This window comes from Nyctereutes procyonoides, unplaced genomic scaffold (genome assembly GCF_905146905.1).
Source record: "Nyctereutes procyonoides isolate TBG_1078 unplaced genomic scaffold, NYPRO_anot_genome, whole genome shotgun sequence".
Lineage (NCBI taxonomy): Eukaryota > Metazoa > Chordata > Mammalia > Carnivora > Canidae > Nyctereutes > Nyctereutes procyonoides.
In genome coordinates this window covers 5985523-6009763 of record NW_026575146.1, presented here as the reverse complement: position 1 = coordinate 6009763, position 24241 = coordinate 5985523, and the positions used below count along the sequence as shown (strand labels likewise).

The 24241-nt window shown below is 38.2% G+C and overlaps 1 protein-coding gene across 1 annotated transcript in view; it reads right to left on the bottom strand.

Moving 5' to 3' along the window:
• UST (uronyl 2-sulfotransferase) overlaps positions 1-24241 on the bottom strand; it is a 294242-nt gene that overhangs the window by 117173 nt on the left and 152828 nt on the right. The window contains exon 3 of the mRNA XM_055311642.1: positions 8497-8652. Coding sequence (XP_055167617.1) covers positions 8497-8652 — 156 coding nt within the window. The remainder of the gene's footprint in view (positions 1-8496; positions 8653-24241) is intronic.

Below are 24241 nucleotides of genomic sequence, written 5' to 3'. Positions count from 1 at the left end.
ACCTCTGGAGAGTGTGGTCCTGGTTAATGATCTTATCCATATTTTTACATTTGATCTGGGTCTTTCCTGACTTTTGTACTTAATCACTTGCTAAGTCACGTTGATTCTACCTTTACTATCACCCTTAACTGGCATTCACGACGTCCTGTGGCCAGCCAAACCAGACCTCTCTTTCTTCCTCATGCTGTGTCCAAGCTCTCAGCCTAACCTTCTCCTTCTGGAATGTTCTTCCTCTTTTGTCTGCAAGTCCAAACTCTAACCACCTTTGCATCTCACTAAAATGCCTGCCTCTTTCCAAGTAGCTTTCCTGGATCTCCTTTCATTCAACATCCATTGACTTCCATCTCTGTGTCAGGCTTGGCGTCGTGACTATAGAGATAAAAGATTCGACTCTTGCTCTCAGGAAGCTTAAGGTCTTATGGGTGAGGTGGACTGGCAGGCAAGTCTCATTATGCAATAACCACCATGGGGTAGGATGCACAGAGGTGAGGCATCTAACTCTGCCTGCAGACAGAGAGGTAATATTTCCCCAAGGAGGATTCCTGAGTGGTTTGCAAGGATCTGCAGGAATTACCAAGTGAAGAAAGGGACCCGCAGCATTGCAGGCAGAGTGTACAGGAGATACAAGGGACAAAACCCAAAATGACCTGGATATTAAAACTGCCAGGAGTTTTGTGTACTGGAGGTCAGGTGTGGGATCTGCCAGAAAACAGATTTGATGAGAGAAGAAGGTAGGAGCTGGGTAATTGGGGCCTTGGAGGTCATGTGGAGAATTTTAACATTATGCTATGGGCAATTTGCAGTCAGAAAGGGCTCCCCCAACCCCAGTGATCTGAAATCAGGATGGAGAATGTGAAGAAAAGGGAAGAATTAGACAGACAGTTTAGCTAGAAAGATGGGGCAATAATCCCCTAGGATATGATAAGGGCATGAAGTAGCAACTTATTAGAAATGCATATTCTCAGGCCTCACCCCAACCAACCCCATTAGAAGAAACTTTAGGGGTGGGGCTTGTCAATCTGCGTTTTAACAAGACCTCCAGAGGATTCTAAGGTACTGAGGTTTGAGGACCACGGAAGGAAGTCACTGGAAGTGAAGACAGATGGAAAGGTTTAGGGACGTTAAGAGGGAGGATCTTCTCAGCCTTGTGGCCAGGTGGTGACAGAAGGGGAGTGGTCAAGAGAGCTTTCCAGAGCCCTGGTGGCATCTGAACACAGGTTGGTCCTCATTCATGGGGATGGGAAATGCTGTGCAGGTAACAAGTCTGGCTGCAGAAGTGAAACCAAATAGATTGGTTTTGACGGTCTTTGGCTAGAAATCCTGTTGTTTTCTTTGGTCTCCCACAGTGCTTTGAGGATCTTCTAGGGTGTACACTTTTTATGTTATGTCATGGTTGAGTTTGTGTGCTAGCTTTGAAGCAGATTGTAAGCTCCTTGAGGGTGGAGGCCGGGATGCTTCCAGAAAGCCTAGCACAGAATCCTTCCCCCATAATTCTTTATGGCATGAAGATACCCTCTTCAGAAAAATGTTTTTGGAGTCAAGAAATGTTCACTGAAGACAGAATTATCTCTCAGGCAACAAGGTGAGCCTTTCTGGGACAGATTTGTGCATTCATCACCTTGGTGTTATAACATCTGAGATGTAGCAATGCTCAATGATCATTTCCTGAGTGGTTTCTGGGCTACACACCATACCCAGAAGCCCCTTCTTCACATGCTGTCATTCATTCTCAAATGACTCTGTAAGTTAAGTTACGAGTTAAGTGTATTATATCTACACTTTACAGATTAAGAAGCTGAGGCACAGAAAGACTACGTACATAGCTTAAGTTCTCCCTGGTAGAAAAAGGTAGAGTCTAGATTCAAACTCAAGTTGGTCTGACTCCAAAAATCTTGCTCTTTATCGTTGAGCTGCAATTGCCTCACCATTCCTGGTGCTTTCTGATCTATACATAACCTCTTAAAATGGGAGGAAGAGGCCAGTTAGCACAATAACTCCAGAGACTAAAGAGGGTTTGTGGGGATATAAATTTTCTACCTTTCATGTGATGTGCTGGAAAACTGAAAGAAAGTGGTAGCAGGTGGAAAAGCATTAAAAATAATAAAATACAAAAGCACTAAAATATCAGAGAAAATATTTTTTTTTAAAGTTCGAGGTGGGAAAAACAGCATATTTTAACAAGAACAGGAATGAGTTTAAAATACTGGAGAAAAAAAAGTGCTATGAAATGGAATGTATCTAAAGGAAGATGTTAAAGTCACAGTGCATCTGAGAATGAAAGAGAACTGAGGTTTTATTTTATTTTATTTTATTTTTTTTGAGAATTGAGGTTTTAAAAAAAGGTAAATATCAAACAGAATTTATAATGCAGAGGATCTGTGAAGAAGGGACTTTTAATCTTTTGTTTTCAATCTAACTGGCTGGGATGGTAGAGCAGAAAGCCTTTACCTGTCAATTCTACAAACATACCAAGTCAGTCAAAGACTTCGCTCTTAACTTCTTTAGGAAATGCTTGTCAGCAGTAATTGACAGAGGACTGACTCCACTCTGGTCTGAACTCTCGTGTCCCTCCTGAGCAACTAGAGGCCCTATAATTTTGCAAAACATCTTAATGACAGAAAAGACATGTTTTTAATACATCAAAGGAAAATAAGGAGTAGCTCAGAGGAGAACTCTGTGGCCCTTTAACCTCAGAGACCGAGAGGATGGCAATAGACTCAGGTTACCTTTCCCTCTTCCTCTTGCCTGGGGAAGCCCTTCTAGAACCAGGCAGGATGGCCTTCCTACCTTCAACTCAGGGCAACACATGCCTACAATGAAGACTAAGTCCATCACGGGTAGCAATGACATGAATAAGGTGAAGAGGCTGGCTCTGAATAGCAGAGAAAATCAATCTTGTGACTACCATTGGTCAGGGAGGAGAAAACATTCTAATTTTTTGGGGCCTTCTTGCTTTTTCCTCCTTTTACCTTTTCTTTCTACTGAGTTTCCATTTAGCAGACTCAGCTTTTGTCTACAAGAATCCAAGATAAGACCTTGTTTGCAGAGTTGGGTAAACTCATCTCTCCTGTGACCTGGTGATAGATTCTCTGCTAATCCTGTTGGTTTGGTTTCAAGGTCTGGTTGGAGTAGCTCTGGCGCCTGTGGACAATGTCCCTAATACTATAAAATCAGGAAACTCTAGGGGTCATTCTACGGAGACTTTTCCAGACAGGTCTCAAGCAAAGGAAACATTCCCAGGATAAATGTGCAGGCTCCCAAGGAGACACCACTCATTACTTCAGAGAAGGTTTGGGAGACTCTCAGATGAAAAAGGAACTTTGCTTGCTGAGTGGAGGGTTCACCTTAATAAAATGAAAACTTTCCAAAAATTAGAGCCTTTTGTGTGATGATTCTTCATCAGAATTATGCATGAAGACATCTTTGGGAATTTTTTTCCCCAAAGATACAAATACCAGAACTCTACCCTTAAGAGTCTAACTCAGTACTTTGTAATAGGACCAGGAGACATGTGTCGTGAAAAAGCTCCCAAGATTTTGATGCCTATCATGATTAAGAACAACTTATTTAATGGCTTCCCACTGTCCACTGAATAAAGTTCCTCTTCCTCAGCCTAGCATTCAGAGTTCTCTAGGATTTGACCCCAGTTTCCTTGCAAGTCTTATTCTTCCCTATTCTTCTTGAACACCTGCTCCTTCCCATAAAATGGGATGGTAATATCTTCCTAATATTGTTGATGAAAGGATTAGAAATAAGATGCACAAACATCTAGTGTGCTGTCTGGTGTTCAACATACAGAGTTATTAGTAAGTCCTCCATAAATATTCACCAAAAATGAATGAAGACACAATAGTGAGACCAGCTCCAGCAAGAAGCAAGTGAACCTTTGTTAGTAAATAGAGGCCAGATGCTCCTGCCATAGGGAAACCTGGCAGGAGCCCCCATGGGCTCTAGACCATCTTCAAATACAACATGGTTTCTGTAGGTGAGTTTTCCTTTTTTGGAGTTGTGATGCTATACAGGCTTAGAGCTTACAACTGGCGAGGGCAAGGCAAAGGAAAGTTTAAAATATGGTGAAGCAATTCTCTTTTTGACCGAGAGGTGAAAGCAGTCTCAAGCAGATGGGCACAGGATCTCTGTCTTTTCCATTCTTTGAATACTTTTCAAGGTTTTGATCATTTGAATAGCTTTTGAATAGAGTCAAAGCAGATGTGAAGTTTATAGTGAAAGAGTAGCCTTTCCTGGCATGATTGGCAGAAGGAAAAGAAGAGGCTAGTGCAGCATTTTCCAAGCTGGAAGTCTGAGTTTTGTCTGATGCACGTGACAGCCACAAACATTCATAAAGACTCCCCTGGCCAACTAAGATTGGGAACTCTAAGGAAAGGACAGTTCAATAGACTATTAATTTTGTTTATAACTGAAAGAATTCTCAGTCTTTAAAATGTGAACGATTGGTATAAATTTCCGGGGGGGGGGGGTGAGGCAGCATTCCCTAAATTTATTTAACCATGATATTTTCTTTAAAAAATTTTTTTCAGTGTCTTAGGGGACTAAGATTTTTAGGAACACACTTAGGGAAATGTTGATATGATAGTTTTGACAGGATTCCTAGCCTGGTGTGACATTTCATTAAAAAAAAAAAAATACAGAGTTTTCTGGACTCTATCCCAGAATCTCCAGGAGAAGGGCCATTGTAACTTTATGTTTCATAAGGCTCTGCTGGAGATTCTGCTGTGCAGCCAGAATGGGAAAACAGTACATCAGGAGAATGGCTTTGGATTCAAGAAGACCTAGGTTCAAGTCTAAGCAGCAAACAGTCATTCTATTATATCTATTATATTACATTTGAAGTGACTTAATCTGGTTGTCTTAATTTTCCCATCCATAAAATAAAGAATTATACCCATTCACTGTATAATTTTTGGTCCAAAAGAATTAAATGAAGTAATGAAGCAAAATAATTTGCATGTAGTAGGTGCTGTTTCTAATTTGCAATTCTCAGTAGCACTGACATAAATAAAAATAGTAAAATTATTTGCTCTCTTGTTCTCTTCGGCTCACATGCTGAGAATTTTTGTCCCTCTCCCACAAAAATGAAATAATTTTGAATCCTTTATATCCATGATGTGTTGTGGTGCACCCTGACCTTTGCTGTACTCTGAGCAATGATTTGAAAGAGGTGATTATAAGGCTTTTGGAGATCACATTCCTGTCTTCTGGAAAATAGTTCCCTATCTTTCAAATTGTATATAATCTCCATTTTCCAAGAGATTATCTAAACCAGCCCAAGAAACTGAAATCTGGTTTCAGAGTATAAGTGGGATGATGTCATCAAGGGCTTGTATCATATGCCCTGAAAAGGTCCAGCATTTGGCCAGCAGCAGGTGTCCCCGCTCTTCTCTTCAGGTAGAGTTTTAAAAATATAAACTTCAATGGTCTTTCTGTTTCTATAAGGGCAGATTTAATGGGATTTTTATTGGTGTTGTAACATTTGGTGTCTTTGTGCTCCCCTTTCTTTTTAATAATCCCTCCAGTATCTTATTTCATTAAATAGACTTAGTTAAACTCAGTAATCTGCTCCCGCGTGCATGTGCACACATGCGTGGGTGCGTGTGTTATGACAGCTAGCCTCCAGGGAGAAATGTATGCACGAATTTGACTCTGACCCCAAGAAGTGCCTCTGTGTATGAATGGAATGGTATAGATAATTCCAGTTCTATGAGTGGATACTATTCCAAAGTTCATTTGTAAGTCAGTAGTTGGGAACTTGGAACACATTTTCTCATAAAAGAAATGTTCTACATGGTGGAGAGAGACCCGGCCAGCCCCCAAGGGCCTGTTTTAACTCCTGCTACACCTGAAGTCGGTTTGTTTCTAACTATGGGGAACAATGTTTCCATGGGAACATGTTTCCAGAGTTTGCTTAAAGGTTGAGAACCACTGACTGTAAAATGTTAACTCATCTCCTAAATCACATCTTCCTTTTTTCTTTAATAAATTATCAAGAAGCGGAGCTAATCTTACCGCAAATTATTTCTTGAGTATATTAGGTTAAAATAATATTTTTTTCCCTCTGCTTGTTTTATGCACTTTGTAACTTAAGCAAAAAGGATGCATATAATGGGAAAGAGTTCTTTTAAGCATTCTTGAGCTTTTTGGAAGTTGGGTTCTTGTCATTTCTTGGCTCTCTCTGCATGTCACACCAGTCAGTGAGCTGCAGAGAAGCAGCTGTCACTCGTTATGTTTGTTGTCATGTCCAAATTGTTTGTTTTTTCTCTACCTTATCATTCCCTGAAGTTTTAAGACATGCCTTATAATTTAATAGGAATCTGGAATAATGAAGTCATGAAATATATTCCAGGTCACACTGACCACAGGAATCAGAAGTGTTTCAACTGCACCATACACAGATTATGCTAGAAGTTGTATAAATATATCACAGAATCATAGGGCTGGAAAGAACCTTAAAAGATTGTCTAGTCTGTTCCCTGGCTTCCAGACAAGCCAATCATTCCAAACAGATGAGAGCTAACCTCTCTTTTAGAGGAGGAGAATGACTTTGTCTTTAACCCTTTCTAGGTTTAACAATGTATATACCATTAGCAAGTTATTATTTTAAAATCTAACATGCTTCACTTGACTGTTATAACTGCATTTTGTTTTCTCATGTTTGCTTCTCATAGGAAACAAAGTAGGTGCAAAGCCCCAGTATATTTAAACACCATATTTTGTTCTCTCTCTTCTAGTGCATTCCAGAACACCACAGTGTCTCATACTTTGGTTACCTTTGTCCTGTTCTCTCTGGGTTGTTTGTACCCTTTCAGCAGTGGGCACTAAAATCCAAGCTACAGTGTTTTATGAGGCATCTGAGAACTGGTCATACACACTCTTCAGGTGTAGGAATAAATATAATCTGATACACAGACCCAAGGGCCTAGACTCCAACGAAAACCAAATTTAATAATTGTAATAACATCAAAGTAACATAGGCTAATTATTTATAGTCACTTTCTTTCAGGCAGTGACAGGGCATGATCAGATGAGCTTTTTAATCAGGTAAGGAAATGAAAGAGAACCTAGTTCTATTAAAGTTACTCATAAAATGTGATATCCTTAAATGTCACCAAGTGTACTTTTTCTGTTGAAAGCCTACTACACAACTTATAAGGGCTGATCTCAAAATATTTTTTGCTAATTGGAAATGACTTTTCAAGCTTGATTCTCAGCCGTTAGTGAAAGTTTTCAAAGGAATGGGCTTTTTGATCTCTACACTGGAAGACACTGAACATGCTGGCTTTACTGCAAGTACCACTAGCCAGTAACACTCTTAAAAGGTCCTGCTGTTCCCCCAAGATAAAAGAGAAAGATGGGCTATTGTAAATTAATAATGAGATTCCTTCTGTTGGGAGGTTTTGAATGCCTCAAAGGTGAGGATTGTGTCAGAAAGAAGTGGACATGCATAAAAATTTCCATAATTATGGTTTCAATCTGGTAGTAAACCAAATGCACTGTTTATTACCCAAATTTCTGTACTCATTGGGTGGTGTGATGGTTAAATTTATGTGTCAGCTTGAGTAGCCAAAGGGTACCCAGATTAAATAGTATTTCTGGGTGTGTCTGTGAGGGTGTTTCCAGATGAGATTAGCATCTAAACAGTTGACAAAGTAAAGTAGACCACCCTCCCTAGTGTGTCAATCCCTTGAAGTCCTGAATAGAAACATATGCAGAGCAACGTAGAATTCTCCCCCTTTTTCCTGCCTTACTGATTAGGCTGGGACATCACATCTTCTCTTCCCCTGCCCTTGCATCAGGATTTACATCATTGACTCCTCTGGTTCTCATTCCTTCATATCCGGACTAAAACTGAATTGCACCAATGGCAACATGTCCACTTGTATGACTTGGCTACATTGAGATTGAATTCTTCCCAGGAAATGGGTAATTCTTTGGCTTCCATTGAATATACCAAATGCTGCTTTGGAAGCTCAAGATCCCCTGAGCTTATCCATTATAAGAAGCTCATGCTCCTATCATCCAATCAGATTTCTGGCCCAAAGAGAATTTTCTCTTTATTATAACCATAAAAACTTAGAGCAGTTGTGAAAGAAAAGCAAAAGAAAAAAATATCAAAATAGTTTTCTGTTTTTGTTGTCAGGAAGTCAGCATTATTTGTAGCTCAGTAGTATAACTATTTGAGAATTACGCATTGCTAATTTTAGCTAAATAGACAATGATGAGTATACACTGTCCTTCATCCATCTTGGTAAAAGTATTGATGAGTATTCCCCAAAGGAATACTTTGGGGAAACTTCCTGTTTAAAGACTTCCTTCAGAATCTTTAACTTAAATTTCCTTCCACACACTGGTAAAAATACAGTATGACATTGCAACTCTGGTATTTCTTAGGGTGTTTGAAGGATGTCTTGTAAGACACCCACTAATTACACAAATGAATTGACACAAAGTACAATCTAACCATGGGCAAAGACAACTTACTTGTTCATTTTTAGTAAGCCTGGTTTTGTTGTGAATGTCTGATGTGACCAAATTGAATCCGTGCTTTTCTGACAAGATTCTCAGAAGCAAGACCACAGTACGACTCCCACACTTGCCTACTCTGTTGTAGACCACCTGGCTTGGGAAAGGTAGCACCTGGGAAAGAAAGAGAAAACAAATATAAGACTTTGGTTAGAGTACTTGGGATTCTTCCCTCAATTTCAGAACAATAAATGTCCGGTCACTCTAAATGAGAAGAGTCCATATCAAGTCAATGAGAGAACAGAAGCAATGAACTAATGTTTTTCCTTCATATTTTAACCTGAGAGAAATCTTGGACTCTGTATCTCTCTCTGCACTGATACTTAAAACTGGGAAGATTTCATGCCAACTATAAGACTAATTATGAAGCTCCTTTTTTTTTAGGAACAAACTATATAAATATGTGCTTTGATGACAATATGCTTTTGCAAGTTATATTATGGTTTATTAGAATTTAATTTGTAGAGTGGTCATGGAAAAATATAGTAACTAAAACTTGAGACATAAATAAAAGCTCCCAATATAATTCACCCTTTCAAAATGTACAATTCAGTGGTTTTAATGTATTCACAAAATTGTGCAACCATCACCTCTATCTAATTCCAGAACATTTTCATCACCCCTGAGGGAAACTCCATATCCAATTAGCACTCACTTTTCATTTCCCTCACTATCTTGGTCCTTTGAAACCACTTATCTACTGTTTGTCTCCATGGTTTTTGCCTATAGCATTCCCAACATCTCTTATAAATAGAATCATAAAGTATGTGACCTTTTGTGTCTGGCTTCTTTAAAGTTAGCATAATATGTTCAAGATTCATCCATATTGTAGTATGAATCTGTACTTAATTCCTTTATATGGCTGAATAATGTTACATTGTATAGATATACCATATTTTGTTTATACATTCAGGAGTTGATGGACATTTGGATTATTTCCACTTTTTGGTTACTATGAATAATGCTGCAATGAACATTTGTGTATACGTTTTTGTGTGGACATATGTTTTTGATTCACCTTGTATATATCCTAGGAGTGGAATTGCTGGATCATATGGTAATTCTGTTTAATTTTTTTGAAGAACTGCCAAACTGTTTTTAATGCAGCTGCACCATTTTATATTTCCACCAGCAACACATGAGAGTTCCAATTTCTCCACATCCTTGCCAACACTTGTTATTGCTCTTTTTTTTTTAATAGCCATCCTAATGGATGTGAAGTGGTATCTTATTGTTTTGATTTGCATTTCCCTGAGGACTAATGATGTTGATGATATTTCATGTGCTTATTGGACGTTTGTATATTTTTTTTTGGAGAAACGTCTATCCAAATCTTTTGCCTATTCTAAAACTGGGTTGTCTCTTTATTATTGAGTTTTAAAAGTTCTATATTTATTCTGAATTTGTGAATATATGATCTACAAACATTTTCTCCCATTCTATGGGTTTTCTTTTCATTTTCTTGACTGTGTCCTTTGAAGTACAAAAGTGTTTAATTTTGATGAAGTTTAATTTATCTAACTTTTCTTCAGTGGGTTATGTTTTTATATGACATCTAATAAACCATTGCCTAACCCAAGAATATTTTCTAAAGAGTTTTATAGTTTTAGTGGAAATATTTAGGTCTCTGATTAATTTTAAGTTAATTTGGTGTATGATGTGAGCAAATGATCTAAGTTCATTCTTTTGCATGTGAATATCCATTTGTCCAAGCACCATTTATTGAAGACTATTCGCTCTCGATTTAATTGTTTGGCACCTTGTTGGAAATACACTAAGCATAAGTGTATGAGTTTATTTCTGGACTCCCAATTCTATCCCATTGATCTATGTGTTTATTCTTATGCCAGTGCCACAGAGTCTTGAATACTCTTGCTTTGTTATAAGTTTTGAAATTGAAAAGGATTAGTCCTTCCAACTTCATTCCTTTTTAAGATTGTTTCAGCTATTCTGGGTCCCTTGTATCCTACATGAATTTTAAAATCAGCTTGTCAATTTCTGCAAAAAAGGCAGGTGAAATTTGATAGGGATTGTGTTAAAACTATAGATCAAACTGGGGACTATTGCTATCTTAATAATATTAAGTTTTCCAATCCATGAACATAGGATATCTTTCCACTTCTTGAGTTCTCATTTAATTTGTTTCACTGATGTTTTGTAGTTTTTAGTGTACAAGCCTTACTTCTTTTATTCTTTTTGATATTATTTTAGATAGAATTATTCTCTTAATCTCATGTTTGGACTGATTGTTCATTGACAGAAACAGTTTATTTTTGTATATTGATCCTGTGTTCTGAAATCTTGTTGAACTTATTTATTAGATCTAATAGCTTTTTTTGTGTGGATTCTTCAGGAATTTCTATATATAAGATTATGTGATCTGCAGAAATGGTTTTACTTCTTCCTTTCCAATATGGATACCCTTTCTTTTTCTTTTCTAATTGTCCAGTTTATAACAACTTTGATAGACTAAGAAGCCATTATGAAAAGCATCTGATTAAGTATCTTTATTTCTAGTAAGGATAATATTTCCATCTTGAATGCTCAGCATTGAGGAACAACTGACAAAAGATCATCAAAAGAGTCCTTAATTCAGAATATATCCATAACAGAAGGACATAAAAAGGCCCAAAGCTAAAGAATATAGTACAATATAAATACAAGTATACCCCTATAACTTGCCTACTGTATGTAATATGAACTTTGCCTTTGTAAATTATAGATTTACTTATTTTTCTGAAATATTTTATATGCAGAATAGCATTTTATAAATTTGGAACTTAACACTACTTGCCATTGGAGTAAAACATAATATCTATATCAATCACTTAGTAATTATGTACCATTTTTTTATGTACCATTTTGATATAATTTTTCCAGTATGTATTTTTTTAATGAGCAATACCTTGTTTGTTGTTGTTGTTTTAGGTGTTTTTTGTTTGTTTGTTTTTAGGGCCAGTCAGTATTTTTTTTTCAGTCAGTATCTTCTATTGTATGTCCTCATAGTGTCTAAAACATGCCATACACACACACACACACACACATACACACACACACACAGAAGATTTAAATGAAGAACTGAGGCACTCAGTTACAAATCTTCAGTGAAAACACTTAGTGTCTCCTGAAATTTTTGAGGACTTAACACAAGCTTCCCATCTACTTCCTTTTGCTAATAACTAAAGATATTTATCTACCTTTTGGTTATTTCTTAGTTTTAAAAAATTGCTCATTCCAATTCTTTCATTAGTCTTATGGGAGGCTACCAAATAAGAGTTATAAATATTTAAGAAGAACATTTTTGTCATGACACGAAAAAAATGTTTTAACTATGTATGGTGACAGGTTTAATTATACTTACTATGGTGATCATATTGCAATGTACACAGATATCAAATCATTATGGTCTGTACCTGAAACTTATATAATGTTAGTTGTCAATCAGACCTTGGTTAAAAGAAAAAAAAAAGAACACTTACATAAAAACAAGAATCCCTGCATTTATTCCCACAGCTGTATCTACAATAATATTTGAAAAGGAAAGAGAGCTTAACATCCCCACTGTGACTCTATTTTTACCACTTCTTTAAACACCAACATACAGCTACAGGGTATGAAAATTTAGCTAGAACATGTGTTTTCAGATGAAGCTTCTAGAATCAGTCTAGTTATTGTTAAAGACATAACATACACCATCACAAACATAAACCTTTCTCAAAGTTAAGATGGGGCTTTTAAATAATTTTCTAAAGGAACCTGTGTAATGCTCTGGAAACTGGCAAATTTTAGGCAGGCTAAATCAATGTGTTGATGTTGGATAAGGTGTTAAAATTAGCAACAGCAACAAGTTGATTCATCTCCGCTTTGGTAGAGCTATAGATCTTCTCCTGAAAGTCTGCTTTAAAAATCATTGTCATTTTTTTATTTGAAGAGTTCTTCCTGGAAAAGAAGGGGGGAAAAAGGAACTGATTTTTATGAAAGGCTGAACCTAACCTAGTCCCCCAGTCCTAGGCTCTGTGGCATGTAAACACTTTTAATCCTTGTTAATACTACTGAGTCAAAATAGTGTAACTGTCTTCATTGTAGCTGTGCACTTCTCTAGGTGGTTAAATGATCAAATAATTTAAGCATCATTAATCACACCCAAGTGATTCTCCTGTGTGCCCCTCTCTTCTCCATACATGGTAGATTCATAGAACAACAGAGTTTGAGGTCTAGAGCAATTCAGAATAATCCACCCACTCTAATCCCCTCCCCACACCAGCACTACTACTCTCTATCATCCTCACTCCCAGCCCAATGTATGTTTGGCTTGGCTAGACTTTTTTTTCATGTTGTGTTTTCATTCTCTCGAGTACCCTATGAGGGAGATATCATGACTATTTTTAGATGAACAAACCAAGGCACAGAGAGATCATTTGATATTTTCAATGTCAAAGAGTGGCACATAACAGCAAAAGCCCAGCTCATAGCTCTCCTGATCCCTAAGACAACAGTTAATATATTATAACATCAAATGGTGAAAATAATGTTTAGTGTGACTTCTGTAAGAGAGACCATTTCCTTTTTTATGTCTTGAATGTGTCCAACTCCATTAAATGCTATTTTGTCAGCAGTCAACTGTCACAACAGTGTTGTTGGCCGTTATTCATCCATTACCCAAGTCTCTGGAATGCTCAAGTGGAATGGATAGGCGTTAAGTAGTTTCTTTCTCCTTCCAGAGGATGCACCATAGAAGCTAATGTAATCCCAGAGTGTCAAAGCACCTATTGGGTGAAGGACAGTAAAAAAATTCACCCCTTCCCCTAGTCTACTGTAGGCAATCACAGAGCCTTGGATACTGTGAACCACTTCCACCAAGAAAGGAAAACCAGGAAGCAATAAGTCATAGTAAAACATATATGAAATCCTAAATACACTTGAAATGTCTATCAAGACAAAAAATGCCTTCAAATGATAAGCTTAATGACTTCTAAAGGCCTCTTAAGGTCAACCTCAACATCCCCATTTTTTTCAACAGATATTTGCCAATTATCAGGAGAAAACTATAACCCAACTGTAAATTGCATACAAATTTTGAACACTTACTCTTTCTTTGGATGCCCTATAAAGAAGTACACACTAAAAGTCCTCATCCTCCCCCACTCCCCAAATGATTCTTCATTCTTGGCAACTATGGTTATATGAATGTTATGTCTGTGGTTTCTATTTTATGGCCAATTTGTAAAAGTGAAGGGAGCTCCAAAATAGTTCACTCTATGAATTATATATTTTTATGTTGCCTGCCTTGTAAGTTCTGCAAATGCCACAAATCCCCAGGGGCTGACAGGCTTGTGTGGAATATGCCAAATAAACAGAAGTCTTTCCAAAATCCTGAGCACAACAGTAACTACCACCAGATGACGTCCACAATGTCAATCACTTGTCCCTGGTTTACAATGGGAAGGGGGACAAAGCAGACTTTCTAGGTAAAAAGCAAGCTTGGTCTGGACCAAGACTCTCATAGCCTATGATTACAGGACTCTCTGGGGACTGTTCTTGTTGGAAGAATTAACATCAATCCCACTTTTAAGTCTTTGCAAAATGACATTTAATATGGTATGTTACAAGCTGTGGTTCCCAAATGGCTGTATATTTGAATTACCTGTGGAACTTGAAAACTACATTTTTCTGGGCCCTACTCTAAGACTAACTGAAACAGAAGGTCTAGGATGAGGGTCAGGAATACAGCTCTCAAATGCTCCTAGGGGCCTCTGCTACGACTAAAGGGCCAAGGTGGGAGAGTGGGTTCTGTGCGTGAATGCTAGAAGGGAGTTGGGGAGGGGGAAAGCACTGTCCCTTCTTCTTTGGGTCTCCCTTCAGTCTCCCTGGAGTACTGATGGCCTCCAACCCATAGTTAAAAGTCACAATTAGCCCTGACAAATATGCTTACACTACAGTAATGCCTACTCACCCAGGATGGTTAGAGAGCAGGTGTGCTGGTTAACTCAATGTGTAGGTTATCTGAAATTCATACTAAATATCGTCAAAGTATTAGACCTAACTTAGAACTAATGTTATGCTGAAGATGAAATGACTTTCTTTGAGAAACAGAACTGCACCTTGTGATTTTACAGCCCATCTTTCTCACGGTTACTCATATCAATGTGGGACAGTCAGGGCCAGGGCTTTGTGAGGCCCAAACTCAGGGGCACTTCTGCTCCTCACTGTCCTTATGACTTTGAGCAGCAGTTCAAATCCATTTGGTGAACCCTCATTTAAAGGACTCTGAGGATACTGTGGGGGCTAGGAATCAGCCATATTACACCCTCCTCATCCATAAAAGTGGAAGGTGTTAGAAGCCAAGAAATAATCCTCTCTTCTTTAACTATTACTCACTTTAATCTTAATTGGTATTAAGATATAACCAGGAAATGCCTTAAAAATTAAAACTTGATTTTAATATTTTTCCTTGTCAGACATAGTCATAAAAGAAATAGAAAAAAAAAAAACAACAACAACACAGTTCCAGTAATTTGTGCTGATAACATGGATTCCAGCTCCAGGGTGTACATAGTTCTCTTCTGGAAATTTTGACATTTCCATCCATGTCCCACTCTTTTCTGGGCCGGTCATGTAATAAATCTTCTTTTATGTTCTTATGTTTCTCTTCCTTTCCACAGTTTTAATCACTTCCAGCTCTCTGTTTATTTTAAGACCATCACCAAACACCACAGCCTGCACAGGGCTTCAACCTTCCAGCTGTGCTTTCCAGAACTCTGGTAGCCATTGTCACTGACTTTTGCCCACCGAACCACTCTAGGTCCTCTGACAAATGCATCTCCATTTGGTAATCACCATCAACTTTCCAGACCCCTGGGCTAATTTCCTCCATTCTAGAGGAGGAAACACATAGGACTCATTTAAGAGTTTGGGGTACTTGAGTAGCACAGTCAGCTAAGCATCTGATTCTTGATTTCGTCTCAGGTCACGATCTTAGGGTCCTGGGATCAAGCCCCATATTGGGCTCCCTGCTTAGTGTCTGAGATTTTCTCTCTCCCTCTATCCCTCCCCCAGCTCTCTCTCTCTCTCTCTCAAATAAATAATAAATAAATAAATATTAAAAAATAAAACCCTATATGTTCCCTCATTGCCAAACCTCTTCAATAGAAAGTTCTTTCTATCCACAACTCTCAAATGGCATTCCTGTGTCTAATTAATTCATAACCTATCTTACCCTAGAAGCCTTGCCAAATATGAACCTTATGCTTTCTCTTTTCCTCCTGCTCCCCCTTGAAACAATCTCATGTCTAATGCTATCTACAGAAAGATGAATAGCAACAAATCCAGTACAAGCCCATCAGTTTTATTTCTGTAATAGATTGGATATTTCATGTGCATAGTGGGTACTTAATAAATATGTGTCTTAATTCAATAGACTGGATAAAAATACCACTAAGTGTTGTAACAGAACCAATGCTGTCATATTTGTCATTATTAAGGATGCTCTTTTGGTTGTCTTCTAAAACTAAAAGAAAACCTGTCCACTTTTCTCAACACTCATATTCTGAAACACTCTTATTTGCTCTATTACATAAGAAAAAGTTTGATGATATAGAGAAAGTTCCCTTGACTTTCCCCTTGGCCAAAGTACTTGCATGACCTTGAGCAAGTGACATTGAACAACTTCTCCGGGCCAAAGTTTCCACAACTGTAAATTAGGGATATTGAACCCAATGATATCAAGGTTCCTCCCTATTTATTATGTCCCACAATGTTAAGGTAGGACTGCATAATAATTAGAGATGTTCAGGGATTATCTAAATGGCATCTTGTACTTCTAAATATTCATTCCATTCTGGTCTAATATCCTTATCTCCATTATATACATCATTATGTTATTTTCAGGAATGTAATACCCTTCGTATTATAACAGAATCCTCATACAAAGAAGCAATTTTCACAAGAAGATAGAAGCAATTTTTGGCTGTGATGATTAAACCATTATAGCTGGAACTTTGAAGTATTCTTCAGGAAAAAAAATGATTTCTAGTTTGATTAAAAACTTAAATTTCAGATGACCTTGGGTGAATGTTATCAATGGCATGGACAAGAAGATGAGTACTCTCAGATTTCAAATTGACAAATGCAAAAAAAAAAAAATCACATTAAGAAAAAGCAGATTCACTTTTAATTTTGCAACATTCTTTATGCTTCTTTGTCTGGTCAGTATACAAGTAATAGGCAAGAAGAAGCCCATAATCTGGGTGTCTTGTTACTACTGTATGTTATAGTTTCTAAAGTTCAAACCTCAGTTTAGTCTATAGATAACTGAGTCAGTGGAACACTTATATGTTTGACAGAAAACAGAAATGATATACACATGATATCCTGAGCAGAATGTGGAGGATGCATCAGTGATAGAGGCTAAACCATCCTGAAGGAATATTTCAAAGTAGTACTTATTCTTGCTTCTAACATATATGGTAGCCCTACTGCACTTGTGCTCAGAATCTCTGCCCACTCTTCTAGGAGCCCTTTAAACCTTCTCAATGGCTTTTATAATCCAAATCAAATGGAGAAACCCAATAGGGGTTTGGCACTCCTACTGAACCCTCCTCTTCCTGTGTATATGCCTTGTATGTTTTGTTGAAGTCAAAGACACTATAAATGCTATTGCTGTAGTAAATCTAAGGAAATTCCAGCTATTTCCAGCACTTTCTTATATGCTATGTATTCTGTGATCTACAAGTTCCTTGTTAAACAAAACTCAGAAAGAGGACCACAGATTTACCAGAAAGAACAAAGAAGGACTTGGGTCCTCAAATTAGTTCTAGAACTGGAGTTGTTCCATTTTTAGTATTAATCAATTCAATTGACTTTTATATTAAATTTTGGACCAGGAAATGGAATTATGCAGATGCCTTTGGGTCATCTTTCCACCAGACCCATATACTTAGTTTTTACCTCTCCATTCAGATCTAGAACACATTTTGTCTTAATCACATTCCTCTCTAAATAAAACATTCCTAGACATTTTAGTTTATACAGACTTTTAAGATTTAAGAGTCATAAATCTTCAAAAAAAAAGGAGGTGGGGGGACGCCTGGGTGGCTCAGTGGTTGAGTGTTTGCCTTCAGCTCAGGGTGTGATTCTGGGATCTGGGATCGAGTCCCACGCTGGGCTCCCTGCATGGAGCCTGCTTCTCCCTCTGCCTATGTCTCTACCTCTGTCTCTGTGTCTCCCATGAATAAATAAATTAATCTTAAAAAAAAATTTAAGAGTCTGCTTTAAAGTTAAGCTTTATTTCTTTTCGCTTTATTTTTTTTAAATAAGAATTTATACTCTGAGCCCAATCTAAAAACTGCTTGTTATAATGCAATAGAAAAGTGCTGATTACTGATTGTAAGTTTCATAATTTATAGCAGGTATTGCTGGCATGGGCCAACTACTCAATTTAGAATGGTATCCTCTGGATGTTGGGAGGTGAAGGTAAGAAGAGTCAATTATTCTCATTAGGAATGTCACAAAAGAAAACTGTCCTCACTGTAAATAGTACAAAGGTTGGAGGAACAGCCGTGTTTGGCTGTCAATACACCCTCTCTCATCAAAGCACCTATTAAAGGTTTTAAAGATCAAAGGTTTAGATTTCCTGTTCATTGTGAACCCCATCGTTATTTTCCATTTAAAATGTCTGAATCAAATTTTAGTTTGAGTGTGAATTTGCAGCAAGAAACTTATTCTTGGATTCAAACGATCATTGTTTAAATTCCTTGGCTGAGTTTAAGGTTTTTATAACATAGCCCACAATTTAAAATAGTGTGGCAGATTGGTACAGTAACAGCCCCAAACTGGTCCCATCTCTTGCTATCCACGCAAAGCGTCACCTCTTTCCACACAGATCTTGCTCCTGGCCACACAATTTGCTTTGGTCAATGAGACATTAGGAAGCACAGTGCAGGCAGAGGCCTGAAAGGAGCTTGCACACTGGGTCTGGACCCTGCTTGCCTCTGGGAGCCTTTCCCCCACAATATGAACTGAGGCTAGCCTTCAGAAGCATAAGAGACCCCGTGGCATATTGAAAACTCTGTGGCTGAATTCAATAGATAATTACCGAGCTCTTTGCTGAGTGCCCATCATTTAGTTAGTGGCATGAAATGAACCAATTATTGTGATGATTTGATTGTCTGTTTCCGACTAGACTCTAAATTCCATGACTGTAGGGGCACATCTGCTTTTCTTTACTGCTGTATCTTCAGTACCCAGCTCAATAAATAGCTACAAAATAAATGAATACAATAAAGGCTATGACAAGGATGGTGCCCTGTGTGAAGTCACAATTTAACAAAGGAACTAAACACTGGCCTGCTTGTTCTGATGCCCTGTGGAAGTGCTTCGCTAGAGATACAAATACAGTAGTAGGAGAAGAGGAAGAAGGGGTGATGAACTTCACCTAGCAGGCAGGGCAGAAGACTGATGATCTGCAGCTCTAAGAACAACTAGCTTAAGTGTGGCTAAAGAATTTCCATGATTACTTTATGTAACATCTCCAAAAATCAGTGAGGGTGCTTTTGTTTGCAGGTAAGAGAAAACCCAATCCAATTCAAACGATAAGGAAAACATAGTCTCCTACAAATAAATAAAAGAAAAATCTATTTTGAAAAAGAATATTAGGTATAGAGATCTTAGGACTCATTCCATATTTTTGTTCTATCCTGGTCTGCCATTGTAGTATGTTATTACTGTGCTCAGACTAATGTTCCTCATGTTTCATGATGACTGCTCCAATTCCAGCCATTACATGTAGAATGACACAGTCCAGGCAGGGAAGAGACTCTCTTTCTTGGATGTTTCCTCTAAGATCTAAAAATCTTACCTAAAGGGTCATGAGAAAATTTCCCCTCACATTTCTTGGCTAGGTCCAAGCCAGCAGCCCTCTCTCAAAGAACCATTAGCAAACAAAATGAGACAGCCATTATTGGCTTAAATCACTTAGGAGTTACCCTTGAGCTGAGGATGGGATTACCTTTCCCATAGGGTACAATTTAAGCAGATTAGTAGATTTCTGCTAAAGAGGAGGGACTGTGGGGAAACGGATTTAGGGGTAAGCAAGCAATAGAGTCTGCTTTGCAAAGTACTCAAAGGACCTATTGTTCTCAATTCTTCAAAAATCCATTCTTGAAAACCCTATTCCTCAACTACAAAAGACGGAATAAGAATGGTAGACAGAGAACATTTCCAAACAACAAGGTTCTACCTGCTGGTTGTGTCCCAGATATACTTCCAGGGCTCCTCCAACCCCTCCGCATAGATTTGCTGATAGCTGGTGAAGGGGACAGATGACATACATTCCCCTTCTACATAAACGACATGCCTTACGCATTGAAATGAGGTGAAGAATTAGCAACAAGGTGAACTTGAGCTGTAAGATTAACTCCACAAAAGAATCTAGAATTCATAAGGTATTTTTAGCTGGAGATGGTAATAAGATATTTAAATTGCTCTCAGATGAAGAAATGTCATACTGCCTACATGTTGGAGGCTTTTCACAAGTACATCTTTTTCCTAAATGGATTAATTTTGAGTAAGTATGGCACATAGGGGCACCCGGGTAGCTCAGCCAGTTAAGTGTCTGCCTTCAGCTCAGGTCATGATCTCAGGGTCCTGGGATTGAGCCCCCGAATCTGTTTGGGGCTCTCTGCTCAGCGGGGAGTCTGCTTCTCCCTCTGTCCCTCCCCTCTCTCATGTTTGCACCCTCTCTCTCTGAAATTAATAAATTTTTAAAAATCCTAAAAAAAAAAAAAAGAGTGTGGCATGTAATGCAGACCTAACCCACCAGCATGTAGAGGAGTATGTAGACTGGTTTTGGTTTGTTTTCATTCTTCACTTGGTGCTAAGTAAACAGATTTTTCAGAAATTCCCACCAAGATAGATGAAGTATCTTGTTTCCTATGATCACATTCAGGTTATCAAACACTGCTAAAGGAAAGAGATTATTCCCAAAATTGCTTTTTAAAAAACTGACAGGAATATTTGCCATCAGAGTTTTACTATAATAAATAGAAATTACTGTTAGTACAGAGAGAAGGACAAAGGAAGACTACTTCTGACCCACTGGATGTAAAACTTATGATTTTCTCCATAATTGTCAAGGAATTGAATCCGAATTAGGAATGAAAAAAAATCTTTATAAGCAGAGTTCATGGTGAGATAGACAAATGTGGTAAAATAAAGAAACCTGAAGTTTGAAATGAGAGGAAGGGGGAAGGGCCACAGGTTTTAAGCATCCACTGCTGATTCTCAGACTAGAGCTGTTCTGGAGCCCTGGGGGGGAGCATCCAGTCCTTGCCAACAGGATGACTGTTCTCTTGGACCAGAGCATCAGTTAGGCTGGATGACCAACCTATACCACTGAAGTAAGGAGTTCATCACCCACCAAAATCTCCACTCCCAGCTCCCACCAGGGACCACATGCTGGAACAGAAAGCCATTGAAATCTATCAAAAGGTTGGCTGAAGGACAAGATACATAAGGAAGATTGTTTGAAGGACATAGAATCCATCCATTTCTCTGTACACTCCAGATTTTTAGTCTTGGACTGAGTTGGGCTATTACAAAGCTATCTATTGGAGCATAATTTCTTGGCCCCATCAAGAGCTACCTTGACTGAGTGATGTTTTCATGTTCTTTGTGGTCATCAAGGAACACCATAAGATATAGATCACACAATCTAGTTCTGCATTTGTGATACGGAAGTTATAAACCACTCTGTCTCCTAACTTCCTTTTTTTTTTTTTTTTTTCTCATAGCAGGGCTCTTATTTGTTGACAGAAATGAGAGACTCCTAACTCTGGGAAATGAACAGATGGCAGGTAGTGGAAGGGGAGGTGGATGGGGAGGATGGGGTGACTGGGTAACGGGCACTGAGGGGAGCACTTGATAGGATGAGCACTGAGTATTATACTATATGTTGCAAATCGAACTTCAATAAAAAATATACAAGAAAAATTATTTGTTGATATCTTACATGTAATTATCTCAATTTATAAAACAACCCAATACTGTGAATACAAGTACTCCATATAGAAGATAAAAAACTGAGAATTAGGCAAATTAAATAATTTGTCCAAGGTCAGTTGTAGAGCTGGTAGTCAAGCCAAACTCATGCTCTTTAATCCACTACATTACCTGGAAAACTAGTATATTTCTGCTTTATGGAAAAAGAGAAGTGTGTAACCATTTATGGCCTCATTTTTCTCTTGGCTACCAGGAAATTCAGAGTAAAAGCTGTTCAAGTATAGCAATTTTTTGGAACTTAGGGTTCTGTATGTTACAGCTTCTATTTGAATTTATATTTTCCATGGTTCTGATAGGTCTTTGTTTACATTTTATCATTTTATTTTACATTTTCTATAAATGGCCCCAAATTGTTTGAAAAATGAGCAAAGTATTAAACACATCCACCAACAAACAAATAAAATGTATTCCCATTATTTTGTGGTCTGTTAAAATATCAGCTTAAAATTTATCCTTTTGTTTTGTTTTTTTTGCCTATGGCATATCCACAATCTCATGGTAGACCAGCTGCAAGCTTGACTCAGTTTCTAGTCATTATTATAATTAACAACACTTGTAATCTTTCCTCCTTCATCTGGTAGTAGTATCTACATTTTCTTTTAGAGCATCACCCCCTTCCCTGCTCTGTCCTTGAGATTTTGGAGGGCTGCCCTCAACCCTGCCTCATGGGAGGATGTTTGAACTGAGCACAACCGGTGCATTCCATCCACTGGACTTGACGACTGGTTAACAGATGGGCACCTGACCTTAAGTGTCCATCTCAGGAATTTGTAGGCTTGTTGAAAGTCAAGTCCTTTTTCTACTATAATTACTGAATAAGATGCTTGCCTGAGCCTAAAGGCAATCATTTAACCACCAAAAGAGAAATGCACTCACTAGCTTGTAAGGCTAAGACCTCAAAGTACTGTTATGATTTTTCCCCTCCCTCCCTGCCTCTGTCCCTTCTTCCTTCTTGCCACACCCTCCCCCTCTCTCTCCTCTTCTTTCTCTCCCCCTTCCTTCTTGCCACACCCTTCCCCCTCCTCCCAGAGGGGGGACCCTCCCCCTCTGTCCCTTCTTCCTTCTTGCCACACCCTCCCCCCCAAAGTACTGTTATGATTTTTCCCCTCCCTCCCTGCCTCTGTCCCTTCTTCCTTCTTGCATACCTCTCCCCCTCTCTCTCTTTTTGTCACAGTATATGGTTTTGAGCCCAGTACATAACAGGGATGCAGTAACTATTGATTGATTAACCAGTTATTATTGTGTTCCACATTAAATGTGGATATTTTATTTGTAAAGTAAACATATACCATTTTTGTATTATTGACTGCTTTCTTTCATCTCCACAGTCTTCTCATATTTAATATGGAAAACTAGCATTTTTCAAACCTAACTATTACCAATGACATAAAATATTTTGAAATGATGGCCATCTCTGTGGCAGAATCTGCTTATTGCCTACCCAATAACCATTCTTCCTTGCATCCTAATGGAATCATGGTTTCACTCTTGATAAAAACATCCCCAACTAAAAATATTCATACTCTCAGACTCATCTGAAGCTGTAGGTGATCAAATTCTGGCTATTCATTTAACAAATAAATGAGATCTAAATGGACATTGCTGCAATGGTCTTTTAAGAAATCTATTAATAATGGGTAGACTCATCTGGCATACCTTTTCAAACCTTCGCATTTAATTCCTTTCTCCTTCCTGGAACAGAGGCACAATGCCTAGAGGTGTAGCAGCCATTCTGTGACCATGAGGAAACAAATATAAGGATCATTGTACAAGCAGAGATCTACCTACTGATGCGGAGAGTGGAAAAAAGAAAGGAGATAGATTCTCTCACTGTGGCATTATACCAGACCTAGGCTGCTTCTGGCATGAAATAAATAAAGCTTATCACCTGTTTAGGCCACTGTCATTTGGTTTTGTGTTGCTTTCCACCAAATGCATTTCTAACAGATGCAGACCTTTCCCCTTTTAGCTGTTGATAAGTTTATTAATGTTTAAAAACAGCCACAGGTATTATTATTCTCCAAGCAAATCAAGAGCACTCATGGTGAAAAGAACTCCAGTCTCAAATTATTCCTTTTGGTCCTGCTGTGTGTTGACACTGCAGTAGCAGCACCATTAGCTTAAGAATTCTATGTCTATCATCAAAATATGTCACTGGGAAGCTTTGTGCTTTCTCTCTTCAAGTGCTTTAACTTTAAAATTCCTTCATTTGACAAGGTGCTCTCTATTCTTGGGTAGTTTATAAAATATTTATGGTTGGAAGTCAAAGGTAGCTGGGTAAGGAGATGTGTCTGTTATAAACTCCATCTGTGCTACCAGCCTGTCAAATATAACTCACTGCAGTGCCTTTAATCTGCTCGGTTATGGTAAAGACTCCCTGCAGTAGATGGATCAGGTTGACTTAAAACAACACAAAACACACTAATTTGCTCAGAAACACAGCAAAGAGTCCTTCAGCCCCAAGGTCCTCATCCCCAGTTTCAGTGTAGAAGCATGAAGTCTGTACTTTGCATACTTTGCACCTGGAAAATTATGTGGTCAGTAAACAACTCTTGACCTAATTCTGTGAGTTGCTCTTAAGGCCAAACTATGTTCTCCAATCCGTCACGGGGAGTGATCTCATCCAGAGGATCACTTGCATCCAAGA